This window comes from Dysidea avara, chromosome 1, assembly GCF_963678975.1.
Source record: "Dysidea avara chromosome 1, odDysAvar1.4, whole genome shotgun sequence".
NCBI lineage: Eukaryota > Metazoa > Porifera > Demospongiae > Dictyoceratida > Dysideidae > Dysidea > Dysidea avara.
Window position 1 is genome coordinate 40,880,749 of NC_089272.1, and position 26,903 is coordinate 40,907,651.

The 26,903-nt window shown below is 39.8% G+C and overlaps 1 protein-coding gene across 3 annotated transcripts; it reads left to right on the forward strand.

The window, feature by feature from the left end:
* Positions 1-840: 840 nt before the first annotated feature.
* On the forward strand, positions 841-26,427 carry LOC136250265 (NACHT, LRR and PYD domains-containing protein 3-like). 3 transcript variants are annotated; one of them, XM_066042457.1, is made up of 8 exons: positions 841-1,102; positions 1,155-1,499; positions 1,558-1,863; positions 1,910-2,920; positions 2,975-3,349; positions 3,460-3,597; positions 25,788-26,161; positions 26,214-26,427. In XM_066042457.1, the coding sequence occupies exons 1-8, from the start codon at positions 997-999 to the stop codon at positions 26,262-26,264; spliced, it is 2,706 nt and encodes a 901-aa protein (XP_065898529.1). In that variant the 5' UTR covers positions 841-996; the 3' UTR covers positions 26,265-26,427. The 3 variants fall into 3 exon arrangements, with proteins under 3 accessions (XP_065898529.1, XP_065898536.1, XP_065898521.1); XM_066042449.1 differs by having other exon boundaries at positions 842-910; positions 988-1,102; positions 1,910-3,349; XM_066042464.1 differs by lacking the exons at positions 25,788-26,161; positions 26,214-26,427 and adding an exon at positions 5,311-5,448 and having other exon boundaries at positions 1,910-3,349.
* The last annotated feature ends 476 nt before the right edge of the window (positions 26,428-26,903 follow it).

The window sequence follows — 26,903 nt, forward strand, 5'->3', positions numbered from 1 at the left end:
AGTAAAAGCTAGTACTTGTGGCATAAAACTACTTCCCACATCAGACCAGCACCACTGGCCTCCACCTTTCTGAGTGCTAGTTCTCAAGCTGAGTGTGTGCATTTATTGAAAGACTAGCAAAATGATCAGGTATGTAACATGACTACTTGCTATGTGGGACAGCTACATTACTTTATTTACTTATGCACCTATCAATGTCAAGCCCCACCTACCCCAGGTCAGGCAGAGGTGGGGATTGTCGGGGATTTGCAAATGCGAGAATGCAAATTCCCCACCCCTGGGGACAACTTTGAGTTACGAATCCCCTACTAATTATCCCAGGAATCACAACAGTATGGAAAAGTATGGATATTCGTGCCCCTACCCTGGGGACGAGCTTGGGTGACAAGTCCCACCTGTTGCCCAACCTGGTAGGTCGGGTGTGACATTGATAGGTGCATATTACAAAACTGTAATTTATATTTTAACTAATAGTGCCATACCGTCAAACAGTTGCAGGTCATCATCATCAGGTATACAGTGGCCAGCACTGAAGGTCTGACTACAACATGTGCTGCAGCGGAGCCTTTGGAATGGATTATAAACAGGAACTACGTAGATACACTCGTCATTGTAAACACTTCGCCCATACTCTGCATTCACAGTACTGTTAACCAAGCAGACTAAAATCGGTAGAATTTCATACCACCCGTGTGTCAGAATTCTGGTCAATACGCTACATCACGTGGCACAACCCCAATCCTATGTCGCATACCATCTCCGCTTATTTCTGCTTTTTGTATTTTTTTCTACGCAAGTCAAAAGTCCAAAAATAATCATATATAGCTATTCGCTCGCGACGAGTGTTGCAGTGTCTGGCTACGCGAATGGCGGGGTAGCCCCGCCACTCTGCATCCGCCAATTCTAGCAGGTGAGTAGTAATTGAGGTAGAAATAAGAAAGTCGACACACTCTTGAGAAGCTGTGAAAGGAAGACTTACATGTACAGGTGTCCATTATGGAGAAGAGTTGTAGTAAGAAATCTGATGGGGTCACTTTACCTCAGTCTGGACTGGTCCAATCTTTCAACGACCAGAATAGTCCAGTACAACAGACACCATCAGGTTAGTGGAGTGACTTGTAACATACACTAGCTACACACCAATATCATCACAGGTGAACTGGTAGAGGGAGAAGTGTCAACTAGTAAGGTGTTCCAACTCTTCTATGCTAAACTGGTGAAAACTTTACCAATGGATGATGCTGTATTTATTGCAGAATTGTTCTCAGCCAACCTTCTTCCTGGTGATGTTAAAGATTTTGTGGAGTCAAAGCCATCACGAGCAATTAAAGCATCATATTTCTTGGATCACATGATCAAGCTATCAGTGATGACTGGTGCTGGTAGAAGTTTTGATGATCTCATTAAAGTGATGGAGAATAGTGAGTATGATAGTGTGAAGGAGTTGGCCGAACTGATTAGATGTAGACTGAGGAAACGACCAGCAAATAGTCAGACTGGTTAGTTGATGTAATAGTGTTGTAGTTAGGTGTGTACATATGAAGTTATGACCTTTAGGTATTCATACAACTACTAACAAGCATCCTACTATGGAGTACAGCTTAGCAAGTATTAGCAGGTTACAAGCTAGTTATGAGGCACTATTGCGCAGTGACTGGCCACACTATTATGTTCGACTGGCTCTGGTGAAAGGAGAAAGGGTGACAAGAGCAGATAAGAACTTGGAAGAGATAACAAGACTTACTTTACGTGGACAAGTTGATGAAATATTGTTGAAGAAGGAGCGACTTGGTGGGCTGAAGGACATCTTCCACTACCAGAACAAACCTTGTCCTCGACTGATACTAATAATGGGAGGCCCAGGTGAGTACTACAAAGTATTAGTAGTGATGTGATATGAGTTGTGCAGGTATAGGCAAAACAACCCTTGCCAATGAGATCTGTGTGAAGTGGGCTAAGAGGGATGGGTTTTTAGCTGATGACTTCGATATTGTGATCCTGATACCATTAAGGTCAGTCCAGCAAAGGTCAATTGAAGAAATGATGATAGAGCACATTGGAGAGGAGATGTACAAGCAAGTGAATAAGTCAGCAGGTAGCAGATGTCTAGTGATTCTGGAGGGATTGGATGAGATGGCAATTGAACGTCGAGAGAGTGATCCATTTTTAGTACGTGTAATGAAGAAGCCATGTACATTGATGGAAAAAGCCACAATAATGATCACATCAAGACCACATGCTTGTGGGAAGCTTAACGCAGACAGGAGAGTTGAAGTGGTAGGATTTGGTGAAAAGGAAATCCAAGCATTTGTAGAGGAGAAATTGTCTAACGATTTGAAAATTACTAAAGTGTTTTTACAGCATTTGAAGGAGTACCCCCATATAGAGAGTTTGTCATATGTGCCTATGAATTTAGTGATGATAGTTGATATATTTGAGTGCAGTGAAAAGAAGCTTCCATCCACCATTACACAGCTGTACCGACTGTTCATTGTGATGACACTAGAGAGACAAATTACGAAGGAGAATGAGAGGAAGCAAGTGTGTTCAACTGAAGCAGTAGCTAATAGTGCTGAGGAGAAATTGTGTAAAGTGTTAAAAGGTCTCCCTAAAAAAGCAGTGACAACATTATTGTTATTGTGTAGGTTAGCTTTTCGTGGCTTCTTGGACTGCTACTCAGATAAGAAAGACTGGAGGAAGTTGAAGGATCCAAAGATCATCTTTACTGTAGAAGACCTGAAGGAGTGTGGTATAAAGGTGACAGCTGAGTGGGACGGGTATGGCCTTTTGAAAGTTACACATACTCACCAGTTGCCCAAGGACACGATCACATACAATTTTTTGCACTTAACCATCCAGGAGTTTTTGTGTGCTGTTTATATTTCAATATTAACACAAGAAGAACAGCAACATCTACTGAGTAAATACTTCAGGTACTATCCTAATGTTTTCATATTTTTGTGTGGACTAACAGGATTAGTGTCCAGTGAAATGTTCCAGTTTGTGTTCTCCAAGTTGTCAGGACTAGATAGTGATGTTGTAACAGCGGTGAAGTGTTTATATGAGAGTCAACGAAGTAGTCCACCTCAACCAGTTACACCCATCATGTTGGTGATAAGAGACAGTTTACTTCCTTATGATATTTTCTGTATTTCTCATGTGATGTCATGTTATCCAGTTTCAAAGTTGGACATGTTGGGATGTCATATTGGAGATGAAGGAGCTGAATTGTTAGTAAAGCATTACCCCAACAAGAATATTACGGGTGAGCTACTGGAAGTGTTAAACCTTGGGGACAACGATCTCACTATTGATGGGCTGGTACACATAACAAAGATTGTGAAGACAAGTAAGCCCCACTATTAGCTGTTGATACACTGAGTGACCATTGTGTGTTAATGAGTTGACCACACCTCACTGAGTTGTATGAGTTTGTCATGTTTGCTGTAATCATTGCAGGTAGTGCCTCATTAAGAGAGTTAGATATTAGTTATAATTGTATCGGTGATGATGGGATGTCATTGATATCAAGTGAATTGTGTTACAATAACGTCTTGACTGAACTGTGGGTAGGAAAGTGTGGACTAACAGCAAAAGGTAATGTAGACTTGCAGTACTTGTATGGTTTCCTATCATAATTGCAGAGTACCTTAGTGCGAGATAAGGAATCTGGTTCTATTCGATCCCATATATAAACTAGACACATCAAAAAATTGAAATATTTAAGGTTAGGAATAGGGGTCATTACAAAAACCCAGGAAACAAGAGAGTAAGGATGGTGGTTATACCAAGTAAACCCACAAATCCCTATTTAGACTCTACTGGCTTTGACACTAGCGAACAAGTTAAAATTTGACCAGATTTTACAAAACCGATTCAAATCGCACATGAGGCAAAATCAAACTAACACCTCCAGTGGATAGCTACACTATTGTACTAGTAGTTTTGATACTCAGCACCACTCAAACTACTCAAGGCTGGTTTCAACAGACGTCTTTTCTGGGGGTGTGTAGAGCTCGAATGGCGGTTTTAGGCCTTGTGAAGGACCTGGCTTGGCAAGAATCAGTGGTATACTGGTGGACAGCCTGACAATGTTGGCCAGGCGTTTTTCTATAGATTTTGCTACATATCAGCCACTAAGGAGCCAGCACAGCCCTGTAATCTTGTCTCTGGACTCCAGTCATGGTCTGTCTCCATTTTGAGGTCTAACCCCTACCCACCCTGCCACCCCCGTCCCCCACCCCTTTGTGAGCACTCGTGATACTACTTCACTCGTCCAACAGCTCAGATTTTCTATCTTATTTGGCGGGAAACTCTACAAGCAGCTACAAGTACTGGAAATAGTCTGAAAAGTAACAGATTGATGCATCTTTAATGTAAATTTCATACACGTGCTTGCTATCCCTGGAGAGTTATGCTGGCTTGAATTCTTTAAAACCATTTATCTCGAAACTTCTAATGTGCAATTTGGATCGTTTTTCCAAAATCCAGTCACAAATAGAGATTTGTGGGTTTACCACCATGCTTATACCAGCAATCCCTTCTTGTTTCATGAGTTTTTTCAGCAATCCCTAGCTATTCCTAATCTAATCTTACGAATCTCAATTTTTAATATGTCTAGTTTATCTACTTAAAAAAATCAATTTATGGATTAACTTGTTAGGTGCCTAACTTATATAGCAGTTTTCTATAGTATTGAAAACATACACAAGCTTGATCCTACGTATATGATTTGATATGAATGTTTTATGGACTAGCTATTAACTGTGCCAGAATCAGTGTCACTGCAAGTAATAAACTAGTGGAACTAGTATTTTCTTAGAGGCTTTCTTCTCACACAAGCATGATGCGTTTTCAGTAGCCTTGGTAGCTAATATAATGTATGCACACAAGTCAGATAGCTGCAAGTTGTTTATTGTTGCTCTAAGAGGAAGAAGCTACACGGAAACCATGGGATATCAGTAAGTTTTGTAAATGTGGGTAAACAATTATTTGGTAGCCACAAATTGATTTAATTTTATTGCTGCAATAAACACTCCACCAAACTTTGTGTGAAAAGGAAATGGCTTAGCTATAGAATCAAATTCATAGCAATGAATAAACAGGGGTGTAGCCAGCCAATATTTGATGGTTGGGCATGACATCAACTTAACTACACACACAAGAAACACGCTCACTTTCACGTGAGACATTATCAAAGAAAAACATGGAAAGTGTATGCACACAAGGCCTACAGCTACCTGTGCTATAGTGTAAACAAACGCTGCTTGCATGCATGCAAACATTTATGCTATTCTATTAAACTTGTAGGGCAGGCATTAACGATTGTCGTAGCCGAGCATCATGTGACATCAAACTGCTGAACCTACAAGAACAAACAATGTAAACAGTTCATCACATATTTACTACTGCAGTATAGCTTACAGCCCAACCACCACAGCGATATGTAATGCTTTTTCAAGTAAACGCCACATGGCCCCAAATGAGGGCCGGGGCACTAATTTATGAACTATAATGAGTCTTATCACAAATATTAGCATGCCAAGAATGCTTCGTCCCAGACGTATAGCAGCCAATGTATGGCATTTTGTATGATTTTAGTGTAAACCACAACTCAGTTAATCAGTACAAATTGTGTACATGACACTTTGTAATGACTTGACCTTTTCTCCATTTACATATGCCATTGTTGTTATCTAGAAGAGTATGTTTTCCCATTTTCTTTCATCAGCAATAAGTTAGGCTATATGGTACTTTCCTTATCAAAAAAATACACTTGACAAGTCCACTGAAACGGAATATTTTGCTGCCAGCACGATCCACACTGAATCCTACTGACGATCATCACTCACTGTGACTTAAAGATACAGTACCGTGACTATAGTGCACCACCACGCTTCGACTCCATTTTAAATTTCGAATTTAAACTGCGCCAAGGATCGTAGCACGTGTGTCTACATGAAGTGTAATTATAGGGACTTCCCAAGGGATTTTCCACGTAATGGATCACGTGATACACCATCTATCTCGATCCCTTCTCTGTTCGAAGTCATGGTTCAACAAATGAGGTACACGTTTACGCTTTACAGTATTAAACTTTAAAGTAGGGTTGTTTTGTGTGCTGCTGTGAATCCTCGTGTGAATCTTAAGCTACTTGTGATGGTTGGGCAAAAGTTTGTGGTGGTTGAGCAAGAAACTGTGATGGTTGGGCAAATGCCCTCCCATGCCCACCCTTCGCTACGCCCCTGTGAATAAGCTTGTAGATATCAATGCTATCATTTATCTGCACCCCATACTCAGTGTGTTGGGTGCCTAAACGGTGTGTACTTAGATGGCTTCCCATATAGCCTGGTTAACAATCTATGACTGGTTAGTGATCTGTGGAATACAGGTTTATTAATAGGTTGTGGACATTTGGAAGGACTCAGTGAGTATGGCTATATAGTTTTAATGTGAAAAAGTAGATAATTTTGCTGTAGACCTGTGAAACAAGATTATGAATATGAAGATTAACAAAACAGCAAATTCCAGTTTTGTCACCAATACACGTACTGATTTCATTCATTTGATACTCACAAGTGGACCTATAGTCCACCAGAGGGTCGAAGGATGCTTTCCAAGGTAGATTTTTGGTGTGCATTCTATTAGAGTTTTTGTAAAAAACACCTGGGCGATCCCTATTATGGACCCACAATTGTGGTTCATGGTAAATGTATGCCTGCAACAGAAGTGGAAACCTGTACATAAATGATGTCAGCTCTAATTAATGCTAGCTCTTATTTTAATAAAATATTTGGCCGGCATTATTGACATAGATTGTCAGTGGCAATAAGTTAGCCACAAATTTTTATTGACACTGACCAGTGGTAAAAAGAGGCCACGGATTTCTGTTGACATCAACTAGTGGCAATAAGAATTCACAAATTTCTTTGACTCCATAAGAAGCCACACCGATATTATCAGGAGGACATGTGAGTTTGTTATGTACATTGTGTTCATCTTCTAGTGTACTGAAATGTCTTTATTGCAAGAAAGTGAGGATGGTGAAGTGGAAGAAGCAGAACACTACAATGTAATACAGCAAGTGGTGTTAACACTGGCAATAACATGATGGACCAGGTTCAGTTACAAATTGGAAAGAAATTTAATCTGTTTGATGAACTAGACACACTGAAGGCAGCCAATCATCCTATGCATGTATTTGACAGTCAGAGTATGACGACTAGATCAGAAAGCAGTTACAAGGTAAAAAACCCCTGGAGCCAATTGATTAAAAAATGGCAATATGCTTACTAAGCTTACAATATCCTGACAGAAAATTACAATGTCTTATTGCCAGGCGGTGTGAACCGCAACATAACCAACGAGGAAAAGAAAACCAGTCACAGAACACAGGATTATCAGTTCCTGAACCAAGAGAAAATGCCTCAAAACATATTTTCCTGGAACTGCTGCTAGTTGGCTAAGCTAAAGGAAAATTAGAATGAAGTGGCTAAGCCATTTGATAGCTGAGAGGTACGTTACATTGAGTTCTGATGAAGATAAAATGATATCTCAAAGAAGACCACAAGATGCCAGTTGACTATGACATCCTGAAAGTTCATCGGACTTGTTGAATGACAGGTCAATAAATGCAGGACTTGCACTATTCAAAGTGATGTTTCATGCTGTTTTGGGGTTACAGGATGTAGTCAGAGCCCAGACATGTAGCTTTTTCAAAGATGAGGATTATAGTGCAATGGTAAACTTGTGCAAATCTTGAGGACCACTGGGTTTGTGTGACTAAATATCTGCGCAAATCACATGAAAATATGAAGTATGCGTACAGGCAATGTTTGCCACAATTCAAAAGAAGTTATTGCTGTGTTAGCAAAGTCAACATTTTCCTCACCAGTGTAGCCAAGGGTGGTCCTGGGTAGGCACATGCCCACCCAAATTTCCCTTAAAAGAGTGGCACCCACTCGCTATTGCTATCACAAACAAGAACAGAGTAATGCATACCTTGGCAGCACCATATTTGCGTTGTAAATCAGTAGCTTATATTGAGAAATAAGTTCAATAATTATGTCACATAAGCTGATTAGTTTTGATGGTTTCTAATTAATGCACATCATCGTGTGATCCAAATTTAGGCGGGGAAAAGGAAACACGAGGAAGGAGAGGATCTGGTTTATTTTTTCACATCCAGAATACTTACAGCACAGTTTTTGGCTGTTGATGAGGTCATGTACAGGGCCGGAGGAGGGAAAATTGAGTTGGTCAGGCCATTGTATATGTTGAAGTTGCTACTATATACATGGTGCTGCCAATGAGAGGAGTTGCTGCACACTCTGTGAAGTGCGAAGCACGAGCCTTCTAGGGGTCTTGGGGGCATGCCCCCACAGGAAATTTTTTAAATTAGACACTCAGATATGCTATTTTAGTGATATTTCACTGTTAGCTAGCAATATAAATCTCAAGCCTGTAGCTATCTGTTCTTCAGACTTTCTATACTACATTATATGTATAGGTAATTGTAGACCTGACACAGCATGAAACTTGCTAGGCTCATGCAGTGTACAGTTAGTTATAGTGATTAGAAGTTCAAGGGAGGTGCACCCCCAGGAGCTACAGAATTTTTGCAATTAAAGGCTTGAAAATGCCTTAATATTAATGCTAAATTTTAAAGTATAATTAGCAACTTGCAACTTTCCACCAAATTTCACAGGGAACCAATGCATGCAACCGCTTTATAGAACATCCTATAAATAATGTATTTACGAGTAGACAGCTAGCTGGATACAGTGAATAGTTACACAGCTACAAAAATGCAGTATACTATACTGGTTTGTATGCAATATAAGTGAACGGATCATCACGTAAATATACTGGTGGACAGTCACGAGATCAATCACTATTTGAAAATGGTGTGATGTGGAGCGAGATTGAGTTTGCTCAGTCTTTTGACAGGATGAGTGGGTTGTTGAAGAGGAGTGATTTCTACTCAAGATCTCATCCAGATGGCTGCCATGTAGTGTATGGGTGTATAGCTTTTTACTGCGGAATGAGGCGCCTAGTTTGTGACTGCCAGCTCTAGTCTCGTGTAGCCAGACCTTTCTTTTTGTGTGGGCATTTAAATTTTTCCAAATGCCCACACAAAAAAAAGTAGCGGTCTGGCTACGTGAGACTATGCCAGCCTTTTGCCAAGTAAAAGAAGCCAAGCCAAGAAATTCTAATATTGTTTATGACGATTGATGAATGTGATATAAGTGTGCTAGTTTAGAATCAAAGAAGGCACCTGCCGTACACGTGATAAATTAATGCAACTGTCAGCACACGTGATACGTAGAATCCACAATCATTTCTGTACAAAATGATACGAATGCTATGCTGTACTGTGAGGTAATTGGAAGTACTGTATGTGTAGTTTTGTGCTTTAGTTAGGCTGAGAAACTATAGGTAACTGCTTGTGCCATTCATTTTCAATAACATCTGAAATGTGTGTGTAAATATGATCGTCCAGAGATTGCATGAAAGTAATATAGTTCGAGCTGGTCAGCTAGTTGGTCCAGCTCCAGATTATTGGTCCGGCTCAGGCCTGACCAACCGGACCGTCTCCTCCGGCCTTGATGTAACCTAAAGTCACGGTGATAAATGAAATTATATTCTGTAGTGTTAGACAAGTCGGTTGAATATCAGAGGAGGGTGGAAGCAGTTAAAGTGCCATTAAAATGAACTATGTAAAACCTATTGGTTTCTGGATGAAGTAAAATGTGTGGACGATGTAGCAAAGTGTGGCATCATTGCTTGGTTTAGACCATAAATACCTTGCTAGTGCTAGTATTGCTATGCACGAAATATTGTTCCATCAGTTGTGCCTAGAAAACTAAGCGCTTTTACAGTACAAAATACATCATTAATCCTAACATGAAGCACAACCAAATTGTCTAGCAATCATCAGTGATCGCCACCAGTCGCTAGTTTTGTATTGGAGGTTCATGTGATTAAACTATGCAATTGAGGTAATATTTTCAAGTAGCACCTAGAGCACGTCTGCCCTCCTCTGGTTGGATATTGAGTGGTGACTGAATCAAGCCATACGACTATATCTCAGGAGTCAGGCTGGAGCATAACAGTTGTGTACAATACAGTTGAGCTAAAAGAAAAAGACAAGGAGGTGTAATAAGTAGTTTTCAGTTTTAGCTTCTATATCATCCATACAGTAGCAAAAGATCAGTGAAATTAGCTACAGGAACAGCAGCGTAGTGTATTATTAGCTAGCTGCATACGTTTATGCAATTTTGAAACAAATTTTAAACCAAGAGTCCACTTTGTATTTTGTGCTAATTAGTAGAGGTGGACCGATACCACTTTTTACTGATAATTCCAATACAAACATTTGTACTGAAATTATCTGCTGATGCCGATTCTGATACCAATATTAAGCATTGAAAGCCTAGACAAGTTTATTATAGAAATTTCACTGTTGTGATACATAGCTAGCTATTAAAATATGAAGTGTATATTTAGCTGGTCACCGGTCACGGTACAAATATTTATTTAGCTGGTCATTTGTTGTATAAACATTAGGAAGTGTCACCTATAACTTGAGTATCAAACACACTAGTTATATGAAGGTAAGTTTTTTGGGTGAGTAAGAGGCAAGCTAGGGTTGGAGCAAGCGAAGCGAGCATTCCGGGGAAGCCGGGCCAATCCTAGCTCGCCTCAAAATCACCCAAAAACTTACCTTCATACAGACAGTGAAAGTCATCATTATGTTTAACAGGCAAATGTCAGGTTAGCGTTAGGATTAGGGTTGGGTTCAGCTTTGGTTTCTTCTTCACTGGTATGGGTTAGATCATATAGTATTTATATTTGTAACATTTAAATAGTACAAAAACAAGAGGAGTAGCCAGCAAGCACTGGTGGTACAGTGGTAGAATGTGGGTACAGTGGTAGAATGTGGGTACAGTGGTAGAATGTGGGTACTGCAAACCTGGCCGTGTGGGTTTGAGCCTTGGTCACATCACACTTTTTTCTTTGTTTCTTATATATACATTTTTGTGTCACGATTTTTTTCTAAGTTTTTTTTAAATAGTGCCAATGACTGGCTAAATATCAACAGCAATTAAAATATCACAGTAATTGTGGAGAAGTGATGATCTCATCAAGTTTCAAAATATTCATTGTATAAACAGCTAAACATGATAAATATCATTGTGGATTACTATTTTCTTGATTTGAGGTAGTTTTCTTTCAAGCTTATTAATTAGGTAATTAATTGTGTGGGCGGCTGATAATTCTACAAAGTTTTTTACAGCCTTGCAGCCAAACCTTTTCATGAAAAAGCAAGCCAGGTAGTCATAAACTTATTTCTTTGAGGAACAACTGCACTGTCAAAGATTGACGTGCTCTAATATATTAGAATACACATGGAGCAATTGTAGCAATACTTGGAAAGAATAAAAAAGCTTTGTTTTCACTACTTTGTTAGCCCAACTAAGTTATTTGCTACTGGAAACTTAGCTAGAGATGGTTTAATAAAAGTTGTGAGTGTTTACTGGTGGTATCTGTACCTTTGTACGTATTACCAATACCAGATACCACTGGCATCAACATCAAAACCAATACTGGTATCGATATCGGTCCACCTTTACTAATTAGTTGCTTGGGAAACATTGTGTGGCTAGGAGTATAATGGTTTTGATAAGCCACATAAGTTGTGGATTGCCTCGTAAAAAAATCTCATAAAAATGCTAGCTACCTAGCTAGCTATACTGAACCAGCCCAGTGTGGCACCCCTTCATCCACACCTATTTTTACCCTTGTTAGAATATAACTTATGCACAAAGTTCTGGGACTGCTTCTAGCAAATTAAATCCATTTTTAGCCGGACAGCCTCTTTTACACTGTTAGCTTTCCTGTTAATCATCAGCACTACCGTACGACCACAACCACAAACCATCACTGCTGGCTTGGCTACTGGTACTTGGATCTCAGCCAGCCAGCTATGGCCCTGGCATCTTTGTTCCCCAACTAGTAATGATATAACTTTTACCATCCAGTTTACTGCCGGATGACGAAGCTTCTAGACCTGTTCTAGCTCCATGAGAGTCAACCATGGTGAAATCACGGAAATCACGAAATCAAAGTTGAAATCACAATTGAAATCATGAAATCACTAACGAAATCATTGATTTCAGAGAAATCACTGTGATTTTGAAATCTTGTACACCCTTCGAGAAGTAGCGGACCCCCACAAAATATTTTATTCTTGCTGTCTGCTGAACACTGGGGATGCTATGATGCAGTGTTTCAGGTGTGTAGGGTTTCATTGCAGGACAGCATATCAACTGAAGATTGGTACTGTGCATCATGTAGTCAGTCCAGTGTCAACAAAAATTTGTGGCTTCTTATTACAACACTTGGTGTCAATAGAAATTCATGGCTTCTTATTGCCACTGATAGTTGGTGTCAATAGCCATTGCAAAAAAAAACTTCTATACTGAACAAGAAAACAAGCAATGATGCTACACAACGCGTGTCCAGGTATCATGTCATACCCAGGTTGGTTAAGTTGTGTAGCAGTACTGAATCATACATGCATGCACAACACACAGCTAACTATTCTTTATATAGATATCAACACATTATGGTAATAATAGTCGTAAATATATCATGTCTTCTTGACCTTGTTGTTGAGAGTTCTTTTGGCGACATTGTAAACTGCTGTGTGTGTTTTTGTGTTGCTGTTAATATTGATCATATTCTTTGCAATAATTGTTTCCAGTCTCCAGTAGTGAACCTGCTACAACTGGTGGGATACTTAACCAGAGGTGGTACAGTGGTAGAGATTTCTTTCAGATAACGGTACCAGAAAAAGTTAGCCAGCTGGAGGGTGTATCCATTTGTTCTCCTGACGCTGCTAGAGACACCAAAACTCCCAGGCCAGGTCCTGCCCTACAGATGATTACAATTGGTACAAATTGGTGATCACGTGGTCTACCTGTTAACAGAAATGTCTTTACAATACTTAGGATCTGGAAACAACCATGAAGGTACTCATAGTGTTACAATTAATCACCCTATTATAACGTCAGACCCTTACAATAGAGAAACAAGTAGTAAATGGGACCAGTGGATTGCGCACTTTGATAGTGTTGCCCAGATCAATGGATAGGATGACCCAACCTGTCTCTTATGGCTACAAGTTAAGATTGATGTGTAAGGCACAGACAGCTTGGGGATGCCTCAGTCAAGAGGCCAAGTCAACATATGCGAACATCAGAAGTGCATTATGTCAACGTTTTGAGCCAAGTAGCAAGAGGGATTTGTACGAGGTGGAATTCCAGGCTAGAAAACGACAAGAGAAGGAGTCTTGGGGTGGATCTAGCTGATGATCTCTGAACAATGGCCAACTGTGCATTTCCTGATCTGGAAGGAAAGGCTGGAGAACAGCTATCCCTAGACTGCTTCCTGGGACTGATAGAGACACCCGCAATTGCGTGGGCTGTCCATCAAAGGCATCCCAAGAATTCGGATGAGGCTGTGATGTACACACGGGATACAGAAACACATTTTATCACTGATGTCAGGAACAATTAACTCAATAGCAGCAGCCATGACTACAAAAAGTGACCACCATGTAGCAGGGGGAAAGTCTTACTACTGTAGCTGCAGCCCAGGCAAAACAAGAAAGTATGGTGGAGATGATGAAGTCCCTCACAATACAAATGGACCAGATGGAAAACACTCTTTCTCAACTGAGATCTTCTCTACCTAAGCAGGATCAGCCAGTTGGGAACCACAATCAAGGACCAATCATTTGCAGGAAGTGTGGCAAGGAAGGTCATTTTGCAAATGGTTGTGCTGCCACCTATGGTCAACGTAAGTAGGGAAACTAGAAGCCCCCAGTGCCAAGGGTCAGGCACATGGGGGCGACCACTACCAACAGACCCAACTACCGAAAAATGAACTCCCATGTTAATAGCTATGACTAAGAGTGTAATAGTGGGGGGAGCCCTCCCCCATTATTATGACTCAAATAATCAAGTTGCAAACAATATGTCACATAATTGTAATAATGATACTATTGATTTGTTGGCAGTAAATCCTGCCAAAGCATATCATGTGATTGGGACTGTCAGGGGTAACCGTGAAGTTCATGTTAGATACTGGGGCATCAGGAAGTCTACTTAGTGGGGACACATGGGAACAGGTATCTAAGGGTACTAATATAAAGGCTAAAGCCCTTGAAACATGGACATGCCTGTAGTTGACTGGTGTTGAAGGTAGCCCTATTGTAATTCATGGTGTTGCTTCAATAGACATTACACTAGCAGGTGAGATATTCAGCGCAGATAATTTAGTGGCCAGTGGGTTGAGTACTTAAGCCATCCTGGGATTAGACTTTTTACAGAGAATCAAGTGCATGATCAATACAGAGCAGAGAGTTCTACACAAAGCAGGAAAAGCCTTACCACTGCTTGAGGGCACTAATCAGCAACATCGTCCACTTGTGTCTACTGTAAGAACCCAAGAGACCGTTACGATTCCACCATTTAGTGAACTAGAAATACAGGTAGCCACCCCTGATACTATCAATAACTCTATTGATTGGTTACTAGAGGCTCTACCTTACAAGGACACTATCACAGTTGTTACAGCTGTAGTAACACCTCATAATGGTGGCCACAGTACTATAGTCCCAATGAGAATAGCCAATATATCAGGGGAGGCTGTCACTATAATAAGGTTTCCAAAATAGGTCAGGTTACTCACAAAGACGATTCCATTAGGATTGTGAATGTGTCACAGAGTTTAGATGCCCCAACTTTAGTTTCAATACCAGAAACTTCCCCCATACAAGCAAGAACTCTTGTGGAAGATGGTAACTGACAGTGGAGACATGCTTACCAACGTACAAAAGCAAAAATTGTACAGCACTCTACTGGCATTTGCAGATGTGCTCACAGCAGGAGATGATGACTTGGGCCGCTGTGATGTGCTCCTCCATACAATCCCCACAGGGACAGCTCAGCCAGTTCGCCAACCACCAAGAAGGGAACCACTTTGTCATAGAGATACAGTGCGCAAATTGCTTGATGAAATGCTATCCAAGGATGAATTCACCCATCCAAGAGTCTATGGGCTTCACCAGTAGTGTTTGTCTAAAAGAAAGTTGGATCTGTGCGGTTCTGCATAGACTACCGCAAGTTAAACACAATCACACAATGAAATCCCTATCCTTTACCTTGCATAGATGACACGCTGGATACTAGGGCTGAGCGATACTGCCATTTTAGTATCACGGTTGATACTGAAGCCACTATTCACGATACTGAATAGTTCACGATACTTATGAATAAGTCAATCATAGCTGCTGCTACATACTGTTGCTCAGCATTCCTGCTGGAAGCCCTTATGGGTGATAGCAAACTAGCCACTATCATTCTTGTTTACAGTAACAGTTATTGTAACACATGCTTTGAGGTTATCTTGTGGTGTTCACACCTCTCTGCAGGGGAAACCAGGTTGGTGGACTTTATCACTTACAAGGATTCTTAGCCTAGTACTGCATAACAAATGGATTTTTAACGACGGTAATGTGCAGGCATGGTATCAGGATAGTTAATAACAAAATATCACGATATTGATACTTTCAAAATATCGCGATATATTGCTAAAACGGTAGTATCGCTCAGCCCTACTGGATACTCTGAGTGGCTTAAAGTGGTTTAGCAGACTAGACTTTCTCTTTCTGCATACTGGCAAGTTGAGATTTTTTTTATTTTATTTATTAATACTTTACAGCACAAGTGCTGAAGGTCTGTAGGACACCTGGTCCTACAGCCTGCTCAAAGACTTTAGCTACATAAGGTGTGTTTGAAAAGTTGGAGAAGGAGAAAAAAATCCATGACTGGACCTAGGTAGCCTCGAACCTGCAGCCATCCGATTTACGCTCAAACGCTTACAGGAGTCTACCAGGTGGTCAGGATGTTTTCTCCTTGTTATTTTCATGTAATTATATCAATAGGAAAGATGGATCCAAGACACAGAGAAAAAACTGCCATTTCCACTTATGAAGGATTTTTCGAATGTAAGGTAATGCTCTTCCGCCTTTGCAATGCACCAGCCACATTCCAACAACTGATGGACCTAGTCCTTGCAGGTATTCAGTGGTCAAAGTGCCTGGTTTATTTGGACAATATCATAATACTAGGTAGATCATTTGAAGATCACCTCCAACATCTTGTACTGGTCTCGCAGCAACTGCGGGAAGCCAATTTGCATTTTAACCAGCAAAATATGTGATGAAGTTTGTATTTAGGACATGTGATGTCCAGACAAGGTATTGCCACAGATCCAGTTAAAACCAACAAAGTCTCTGGGTGACCAACACCCACCAGAGTAAAGGAAGTGCAGCAGTTCTTAGGATTGGCTTCTTATTACTGCCGTTTTGTTTGTAATTTTGCCACATTAGCCTAACCACTGTATAAGGTAACAGAATGAGGACGAGCATTCCAATGGACCAAAGAATGCGTAGAAGCTTTTACAGTGTTAAAACATCGTCTAACAACTGCTCCTATCCTTTCCTATCGTGACTAAAATAAACAATTTATTTTGGATGCAGATGCCAATCAAGAGAGCATTGGGGCTGTGCTATCTCAGAGACATGAGGACCATGAAGTAGTTATTATTTATGCTGGTTGCTCCCTGTCTAAGAGCAAGCGAACTATTGTGTCACGAGAAAGGAACTACTTTCAGCTGTGACCTTCATACATCACTTTCAACCCTATTTGCTAGGCAACCAGTTTCTACTCCGCACTGACCATGGTCCCATTGATGTGGCTGCAAAATTTTAAGAAACCTGAAGGCCAGCTAGCCAGGTGGGTAGACAATATTATTGTAGGAGTGAAATAGTACATCATCCAGGCAAGTGACATACCAATGCATATGCTATGTCAAACCACCCTTGTGTTCAATGCCAATGGCCAGAGTCACAGTTTACCACTTGTGAGCCTGATATGCAGGTAGCAACAACAGTTCTAGTACCTAAAAGAGAATAGTCCTCTACTGAATTAGGCACAGTACAGCTACAAGATGAAATCATTGGTCCTGCATTACAAGTGAAGGAAAGTGGAGTTAAATTATCTGCTGTTGAACTAAAACAATACCCCACAAAAGTCACATTGCTTGCACAGCAATGGGAGCAGCTTGTTGTCTAACATGGAGTGCTCTATGGAAAATTTTAGAATCCACAGGGGAGCCAGTTACACTTACAGTTGGTAGTTCCTACCAAGCAGTAGAGTTTAACTCTGCATAAGATACATGAAGGAAGGATGGCAGGACACTTGAGTAAGAATAACACTTTTAAGAAACTTCAGGAGCAGTTCTGCTGGCCAAAAAAAAAAGAATGCAAAAATTGTCAAAGAATGGTACCAAAATTGTCAAAGAATGGTACCAAAATTGTCCACACTGTGCAGCTAGGAAAGAACTAAACCAGAGACTAAGAGCTCCACTACAGAATGTAGAGAGAGGTTATCCAATGCAGATGATTGCTGCAGACATTGTCGATTCCCTGCTAAGAAGTAATGTTGGAAACAAATATATTCTAGTTGTGTCTGACTATTTCGCACAATGAGTAGATGCTCATGGAATTCCAAATCAGGAAGCCAAAGTTGTTGTGAACAAACTCATTGGTGATACTTTATGTCACTTTGCAGTACCTGAACAACTGCATACTGATATAGGGTCACAATTTGAGTCTGCATGCTTAGTGAAACTCATATAGGGTCACAATTTGAGTCTGCATGCTTAGTGAAAGAAGTCGGTAAACTGCTAGACATCAAGAAAACCCATACAGCAGCCTATCATCCACAGGGTGTTGCCCTGGTGGAGAGACATCACAGAACCATAATTGCTATGCTGGCTACAATGACTGATGAATACGGAGAAGACTGGGAAACCTATCTTGCAAAGATATGCTTTATGTATAACCCTCTCACCGCCACAATCGCCACATGGCAGTTTCCAATTATAAATGCCTGTAGCATCACATTCTAAACGCTCTGTAACTTCAGTCGAGCGTTTTAGTAGACCCTGTGCTTATTCTGTAGTGGGCATGCCCTTACGTGACGGGAACAGGGATAACCGGTCTCTCATGCACTATTGTGTGGTTAGATGATGCAATCGCGTACTTTCAGAACGTTGATAACAAGCATTGTAGACGATTCTTCGACGTGATAATGGCACTACTAATAAAGAGAAACAGTAAGGAGAGGGATTATATAGGTTGGAGTGGCGCATTGCTACTTTTGTACGCCTTGAAACAGTGACCTCGTGCTTGTATGCGCATGCACACTTGCTCAAATGTTGGAAAACAGACTTAGAGATAATCGCTTCAACTGTAAACTGGTTAGTGATGTTTATTGTGTTATTATAAACAAAGCTAGCCTGTAAAGTAGTGAAATTTCACGTTTGGTTTTGCTTAGATCGATTTTCGTACTTTAAAGGTATATAATGGATTTGTGGTTGCTCTTGTGTAAACAACAACTTCATAATTGAATTCCTTGTTGTATAGCAAGTAAATTGATATATAGTTTATATGGTATGGTGTGCAAGTTATAGTAATCTAATCAAAAACAGCCAAGCTGTAAAAAAAGGTGCGGCCCCTAAAAAGGCCATGGTGAAAAAAGATGTGAAATCCAAGGTAGCGGCCAAGAAATGGCTGTGATGGTAGGTTAATGGTAAAAATTTTAATTACGACGATTCAGGTGAATTTGCGTTGCCTCCTCCACTAGGATTTGGCACCAAATTCACCTGAATTGTCGTAATTAAAATTTTTGCCATTAACCTACCATCACAGCCATTTCTTGGCCGCTACCTTGGATTTCACATCTTTTTTCACCATGGCCTTTTTAGGGGCCGCACCTTTTTTTACAGCTTGGCTGTTTTTGATTAGATATCACTTCTTTTTGTATTTTTATATTGCAAAGCCGGCCTATAGCTGGCTTTGGGGCTTTTTTAACCCATCTGTTTTTTTTTATTTACCACAGGACGAAGAAAAGAACTTAAAGACGATTTTTAATACTTCAACTATTTTTGATCTATTTTATAGTAATTATACAAATTATATACATATATTTATTAAATGTCAATTATTCCCCACAGGATAATTTCTTTGCACCTGATCTCTCTACTGGGTGACTTGAAATGTAGCTGAACTACAGGATGATTTCTTTGTAGCTGACCTCTCTACAAGGTGACTTGTTTCTAGTTCATCTCTCTATAAAGTGGTTTGCTTGTAACTGAACTCTCTGCAAGGTAATTTGATTGTAGCCGAGCTTTCTACAGGCTTCTTTCTAGCTAATCTCTATATAGGGTAACTTGTTTGTACCATGAACTTTCTACAAAGTGGGTTCTTTGGAGCTGAACTCTCTACAAGGTGACTTGTTTTAGCTTATCTCTCTACAAGATGACTTCCTCTAGCTGATCTCTCTACTATGTGACTTGTATCTAGCTGAACTATCTACAGGATGATCTGTTTGTAACTGAAATCTCTACAGGGTGACTTGTTTCTAGCTGAACTCTCTACAGAGTGTGTTCTTTGTAGCTGAACTCTCTACAAGGTGACTTCTTCTAGCTGATCTCTCTATAGGGTGACCTGATCTCTCTGTGTACAGTGACTTTTATCTAGCTGAACACTCTACAGGGTGATTTGTTTGTAGCTGAACTCTCTACAGAATGGTTTCTTTGTAGCTGAACTCTCTACAAGGTGACTTGCTTCTAGCTGATCTCTCTAGACGGTGACTTCTTCTAGCTGATCTCTCTAAAGGGTGACTTGTATAGCTGAACTATCTACAGGTGATCTATTCATAGATGAACTCTCTACAGGGTGATTTGTTTGTAGCTGAACTCTCTACAGGATGGTTTCTTTGTAGCTGGTCTCTACAAGGTGACTTCTGCTACTACAGGGTGACTTGTATCTATAGCTGAACTATCTACAGGATGATCTGTTTGTAGCTGAAATCTCTACAGGATGATTTGTTTGTAGCTGAATTCTCTACAGGATGACTTGTTTCTAGCTGATCTGTCTATAGGGTCACTTGTTTCTAGCTGAACTCTCTGTTTTTTGTAGCTGAACTCTCTACAAGGTGACTTCTTCTAGCTGACCTCTCTATAGGGTGACCTGATCTCTCTGCAGGGTGACTTTTATCTTTCTGAACTCTACAGGGTGATTTGTTTGTATCAAAACTATCTAGAGGGAGACTTTTTTATACCTGAACTTTCAACAGGGTGATTTGTTTGTAGCTGAACTCTCTACAGGGTAATCTGATCTCCCTACAGTGGGTGATTTGTTTGTAACTGATATCTCTACAGGTAGATTTGTTTGTAAGTGAACTCTTTGCAAGGTGATTTGTTTGTAGCTGATTTCTCTACAGGATAATTTGTTTGTATAGCTTAACTTTCTACAAGGTGATTTATTGTAGCTGAACTCTCTACAGGGTGATGCGTTTTTAGCTGATCTCTCTACAGGGTGATTTGTTTGTAGCTGATCTCTCTACAGGGTGATTTGGTTGTAGCCGATCTGGTAATTTGTTTGTAACTGAAATCTCTACAGGTTGATTTGTTTGCAGCTGAAGTCTCTACAAGGTGTTTTGTTTATAGCTGATCTCTCTACAGGATGGTTTCTTTGTCACTGAACTCTCTACAAGGTGACTTCTTCTAGCTGACCTCTCTATAGGGTGACCTGATCTCTCTGCAGGGTGACTTTTATCTTGCTGAACTCTCTACAGGGTGATTTGTTAGTATCAAAACTATCTACAGGGAGACTTTTTTATACCTGAACTTTCAACAGGGTGATTTGTTTGTAGCTGAACTCTCTACAGGGTAATCTGATCTCCCTACAGTGGGTGATTTGTTTGTAACTGATATCTCTACAGGTAGATTTGTTTGTAAGTGAACTCTTTGCAAGGTGATTTCATTGATTTGTTTGTAGCTGATTTCTCTACAGGGTAATTTGTTTGTATAGCTTAACTTTCTACAAGGTGATTTATTGTAGCTGAACTCTCTACAGGATGGTTTCTTTGTAGCTGATCTCTCCACAGGGTGACTTGTTTCTAGCTGATCTCTCTACAGGGTGACTTGTTTCTAGCTGATCTCTCTACAGGATGACTTGTTTCTAGCTGATCTCTCTACACGGTGACTTGATTCTAGCTGAACTCTCTATAGGGTTTTCTATTTGCAATTGAACTCTCTACAGGATGGTTTCTTTGTAGCTGATCTCTCTATAGGGTGACTTGTTTCTAGCTAATCTCTCTACAGGGTGACTTGTTTCTAGCTGATCTCTGGATGACTTGTTTCTAGCTGATCTCTCTACACGGTGACTTGTTTCTAGCTGAACTCTCTGTAGAGTTATCTGTTTGTAATTGAACTCTCTACAGGATGGTTTCTTTGTAGCTGCTCTCTCTACAGGATGACTTGTTTCTAGCTGATCTCTCTACAGGGTGAACTTGTTTCTGGCTGAACTCTCTACAGATGATTTGTTTGCAGCTGAACTCTCTACATGGTGGTTTCTTTGTAACTGAACTCTCTACAAGGTGATTTCTTCTAGCTGATCTCTCTACAGGGTGATCTGTAGCTGAACTTTCTACAGGGTGATTTGTTTGCAGCTGAACTCTTTATATGATGGTTTCTTTGTATGTACAAGGTAACTTCTTCTAGCTGATCTCTCTATAGGGTGACTTGTTTGTAGCTGAACTATCTGCAGGGTGATTTGTTTGTAGTTGAATTCTCTACAAGGTGATCCTTCTAGCTGATCTCTCTACAGGATGACTTTTTCTAGCTGAACTCTCTACAGGGTGATCTGTTCATAGCTGCACTCTCTACAGGGTGATATGTTTGCAGCTGAACTCTCTACATGGTGGTTTCTTTGTAACTAAACTCTCTATAAGGTGATGTCTTGTAGCTGATCTCTCTACTGGATGACTAATTGTTTCTAGCTGATCTCAATATAGAGTTAAAACTTTCTCTATAGAGTTATAACATGTTTGTATAGCTGAACTCTTTACAGAGTGGTTTTTTGATTGGTTGCTGAACTCTCCAGCTACACGGTGACTTGTTTGTACTACAGAATGACTTGTTTGTAGCTGAACTCTCTACAGAGTGAGTTACTTGTAGCTGAACATTGCTTAAAGTGACTTGTTTGTAGCTGATCTAGATGAACTCTCTACTGGGTAGCTTTTTTTGTAGCTGAACCCTTTACGCAGTGATTTGTCTGTAGCTGAATTCTCTACAGAGTGACTTGTTGTAGCTGAACTCTCTACAAGGTGACTTGTTTATCGCTGAATTCTCTTCAGTGTGACTTATAATGTTCTGAATCTCTACAGCAACATATTTGTAGCTGAATTCTCTACAGGGTGACTTGCTTGTAGCTGAATTGTCTATAAGATTAACTGTATGTAGCTGAACTCCCTACAGAATAACTTGCAATGTAATATAATTCTATAATGGAGTAAGTTATAAACGTAGCTGAATGCTTTATTAGGGTGACTGTTCTATTAGAGTATCTCGATCTCGCATATGCTACACGTAGTTGGCTTTGGAATCATAACTCAGTGGTTTGTAATCCGATTCTTCTGTACTACTGCAAGGAGTTTCTATGATAATTATTCCAGCCACACACCGATTTTCAGCTCACTACTCTAAGCGGTTTGCCTGGTAGGCGTGAAAACTATTAGTTTTTTATTCATAAAAATCGATCGCGTAATTGTGACACAGGTTGGGTTTTGTGTTATATCTCGATGGCCTTTAACTGGATTCCTTTCAAACCACAAAAAGGCACTCCTACGATAGTTACTCCATCTACATAGCAATTTTCAGCTCATTCCCTCAAGCGGTTTACCCTGTGGGCTTGACAGACCTTCGACCTTATTTTACGCAAATAATCGGTCATAACTCCGTGAATGTTCATCGGATTCCTACCAAACTTGGTACTGAGATTCGCCTTAATGAGCCCTTTAAGTGTGCCAAATTTCAGCCCGATTGGAACACGCATTCGTGCTTTATTTCGGATTTTGCAAAGTGTGCGAAAAGAAGAAGTAGAAGAAGAAGAAAAAAACGAAGAAAAAAAACCCAAACTTTGGCCGCTCGTATCTCGGAAATGGCTGGAGCGATTTTCTTCAAATTTGGAATGTGGACTCCCCTACCTAGCCGGCACTTCTGTAGCAACTTTGGTGTCAATTGGATGAGGAATCACGGAGCTACAAAGGTGTGAATATCGCGTTTACTTTCTTCCTGTAAATATACTCACGGTGTGGCGCGCCGGCTTCTTGGGCCGCACGACACACTACCGTGTGTCTTGATTTAGAAACAGTAGACTGGAGCCTCTGCAAATGTGACGGTGAAGGGGATAATGCATCTTAGCATGCTTCCACTGGCTGTTCTCCATTTTACTTAATGTTTGGGTGAAAAGCAAAAATATTATTGGACACCATTTATGGCAACCCTACTACATTAGCCACAACACCTCCAGAATATGTACAGAATCTATGTTCTTCATTGGAACATAGCTACAGAAATGCCCAAAAACATTTACTGGGGGCTGCTTGCTGACAAAAAGAATGTTGGCTGGCCCTTTCAAAGTTGTTTAAAAAAATTATCAGAGCTTGTGTACAGAATACAGCACACACAGACCAGGAAATGACAGGTAGTGCACTTTGAGCAAACAACAGTAACAGTGCTCAAGAGGATGATAGCCCATCAGAGGTCACAGCAGGGGAGGAAGTTACTCTGGCACCACCAGAAACTGTACTACTTATTAGTGGATGATCAAGATGAAGATGTACTAGGTCAAAATAATGCTCCTATTGTCTTAAACAACCAGACTGATATTTCACTTCAACAACCAAATGAAGTCAGGCACAGATATCCACAGAGGGAAAACAAACAAAGACCACTCTGGTATTGAGATAATTGACATGAGACATGTCTTTATAAAGAAGGGGCATGTATAGCAGTATTGAGTCATACATGCATGCACAACACACAGCTAACTATTCCTTGTACAGATATCAACACATTATGGTGATGGTAGTTGTAAATATATGTTTTCTTGACCTTTTTGAAGAGAGTTCTTTGGGTGGCATTGTTAACTGTTGTGTGTGCTTTTGTGTTGCCATCAAGTTTGATCATAATCTGTACAATAACCATTGTGAGTCATCAGTAGTAAACCTGCTACAGTTGTAATGCTGATGCACCACAATCACTTAGAAAAAAGTTGTAGTGAACTGACAAGCAGCTGAGGAGCAAATAACATGCTTTTGTGTTCATACCCAGGTGGGTAGTAATGGTACAGCATGCATATGCATGAGTCGCTTCTAGATCAGTAGATACCTTTCGCAGTAAGTACAATTAAATTTTAAGGGTTACTTATGTGTGTTACTTTTGTCAAGATGTCAGACAGTGAAAAAGTGTACTAAACTATCTCTCCTTGCTTGCAATAATTGTTGTCTGGCAAGGATTTACAGAAAGATGAATATTTGTGACCGGATGTGTGAAAAGGGGTCTTGTAGCCTTTCTAAATTTCCAAGTTTGACTTTTTATTACTTCTCAGGTGTACTGTGTTACAATTATACATGTACTGAGTAATAGTGCTATTTTAGTGGTGTACCATGATGAAATATCAGGCTGGTACCTTATTCACAAGTCAAGTTATGGGTTGTCAGGTATATGCAATTGGAAGGCTATAAGACCCCTTTTTGCAGATCCGGTCATGTTTTTGATGACCATCCACCTGTTCACTTTGCGTTATGTAGTCTATGTGAGTGCTGTGGTATATATGACTACATTATTTACAATGTAAACAATCAGGTTGTTGTTGATGTACTGTTTAATGAACTGTTTTATACTGAGGTGTAATGATAATAGTTTGCATGGTATATAGCTACAGTATACAGCAATAAGGACTATCATTAACATGGCTCTACTTATTTGTAGAGCTGTACCGATAATTGGATCGGCCAAAATATCGGCCACCAATATGGCAATTTTTACCAATATCGGCATCGGTACAGAACAGTATGAGGAACGAATCGCTACCGATATTTATACAGCAATAGTTTGTACATAAACAGATTATAATATTGGTTTTCTACGTTATCCATGTGGCTGTTCAGTAGCAGTGGCTTATTGTTCACTGGACAGCAAGCGCTACGCTACAAGAAGCCATACAAATACATACGATTCTAGTGTTTGTTGCTGGAAAGCTTATCAGTCTTAAATAAATGAGGTAGTTATATATAGTACCTTTGTATTAAAAGAACAGTCACAAGAAAACCTACTGTACCAGCCTTCACACGAGCCAATAAAATGCTGAGTAATGCAGAAATATCCATTTAAGGCTCCATAGGAGTATGCATAAAAATGTTTGTGGGTGCCTAATTGTCTGGATTGCACAATAGAAACCCAAGCTGTATACCACAGGCATAGAGTGAGCAATGAATATATCCACATGTTGTTGTAATATAAAAGTAGGTACAGTAACTGTACACTTTTGCATAGATTAACTATGACTTTTGTTTGTAATGCAAATATTGGATCGACTATCGGTTATCGGCTTCTTTTGGTGGTATCCATATCGAATATCGGTACATGCCAAAATCCCATATCGGTACAGCTCTAATTATTTGTTGAAAACATTTATTTTACTCTGAACACATCCTTATTAAATCCTTCTTTTAATTCACCAGGCTTAATTATGCATAAGTGTATCACCTAGTTAACTATTACTGTTATGGTCACTACAGGTGCCATTTGTATCAGTAAAGTGTTTATGGGGAAGCGTTCACTACAAGTCCTTAACATGTCACAGAATGGGATCGATGATGATGGCATCACTGCCATTGCAGGAGCACTTAGTAACAGTCAGATTACTGAATTGGATCTTAGTGCTTGTGGCATTACTGTTACTAAAGCAAGATCACTTGCTGCAGGATTACTAGTGAACAACAGTGTTAGGATGTTAGATGTGTCAGGTAATCCAATTACTGTGGAGGGAGCTCGTCTGATACTACAGTCAGCTGTGGAAAATGGAATCTGTCAAAAAGTGTTGAATGTTTCATATGGTGACCACGAAGTGGAGATGATGATGTCCACATTGAAAAAGAGGAAGGAACAAGTGGTAGGAAGATAATAACTTTGTCATAGTAACATCAGTGTTGTTATGGTTACAGGAGTTACAAGTTGAGTTACAGAACGGAAGCAGATCTACTACAACATCCTAACAAATGACATCATTTTTTTGTCATGGTAGCTATCAACTGATTTGACCACACCCATAAAGGTGGCCTAATAACATATTCTGCTAACTTATATTGCATTTGTAGTCTTTAGTTTAGTGTTTTTTTTTATTAGAATGGTATTATTAACAACAATTTAAACACACAAAACCACTACAATTTTTTTAACATAGAACTATGTGTTCTAAATGATGAGCAGTACCCCCTATAGTATCAGTAGTTCTCAGGTGATCACTTCTTACTGATAGATTGAGCCACGAGACAGGAAAACATGGACATTGCCATATCTTATGCTTGCCTTTCATCAGGTCCTCTGATAGAGTATAAACTCTAGCTTCAATCTTTCATTTTTAGTGCTTATGGTACCAGAGACATAATTTCTACCCAGTAAAAAATGTCTTGCAAAGTTTATGCAAGTTTTACAATATCATAATTCAGTTTTATTTTCGTGCAAAAAAACTTTGTGATGAAAATTTTGGTGTAAAAATATTTTTGTATGATTTACGTGAATGACTGCTCTATTGGAGTCGTTTAATCTTCTGTAAAAATTGTTTTTGTGTAAAAATTTTGTACAAGCTTTGTATATGAAAATTATTTTACAACGAAAAAAAGCTAATTACGGTA

Coding starts and splice junctions, on each gene's coding strand:
- LOC136250265 (XM_066042449.1), top strand. CDS start 997: ATGGAGAAGAGTTGTAGTAAGAAATCTGATGGGGTCACTTTACCTCAG. Junction 3,350..3,459: donor AACAAAGATTGTGAAGACAA/GTAAGCCCCACT, acceptor TAATCATTGCAG/GTAGTGCCTCATTAAGAGAG. Junction 3,598..25,787: donor GTGTGGACTAACAGCAAAAG/GTAATGTAGACT, acceptor TGGTCACTACAG/GTGCCATTTGTATCAGTAAA.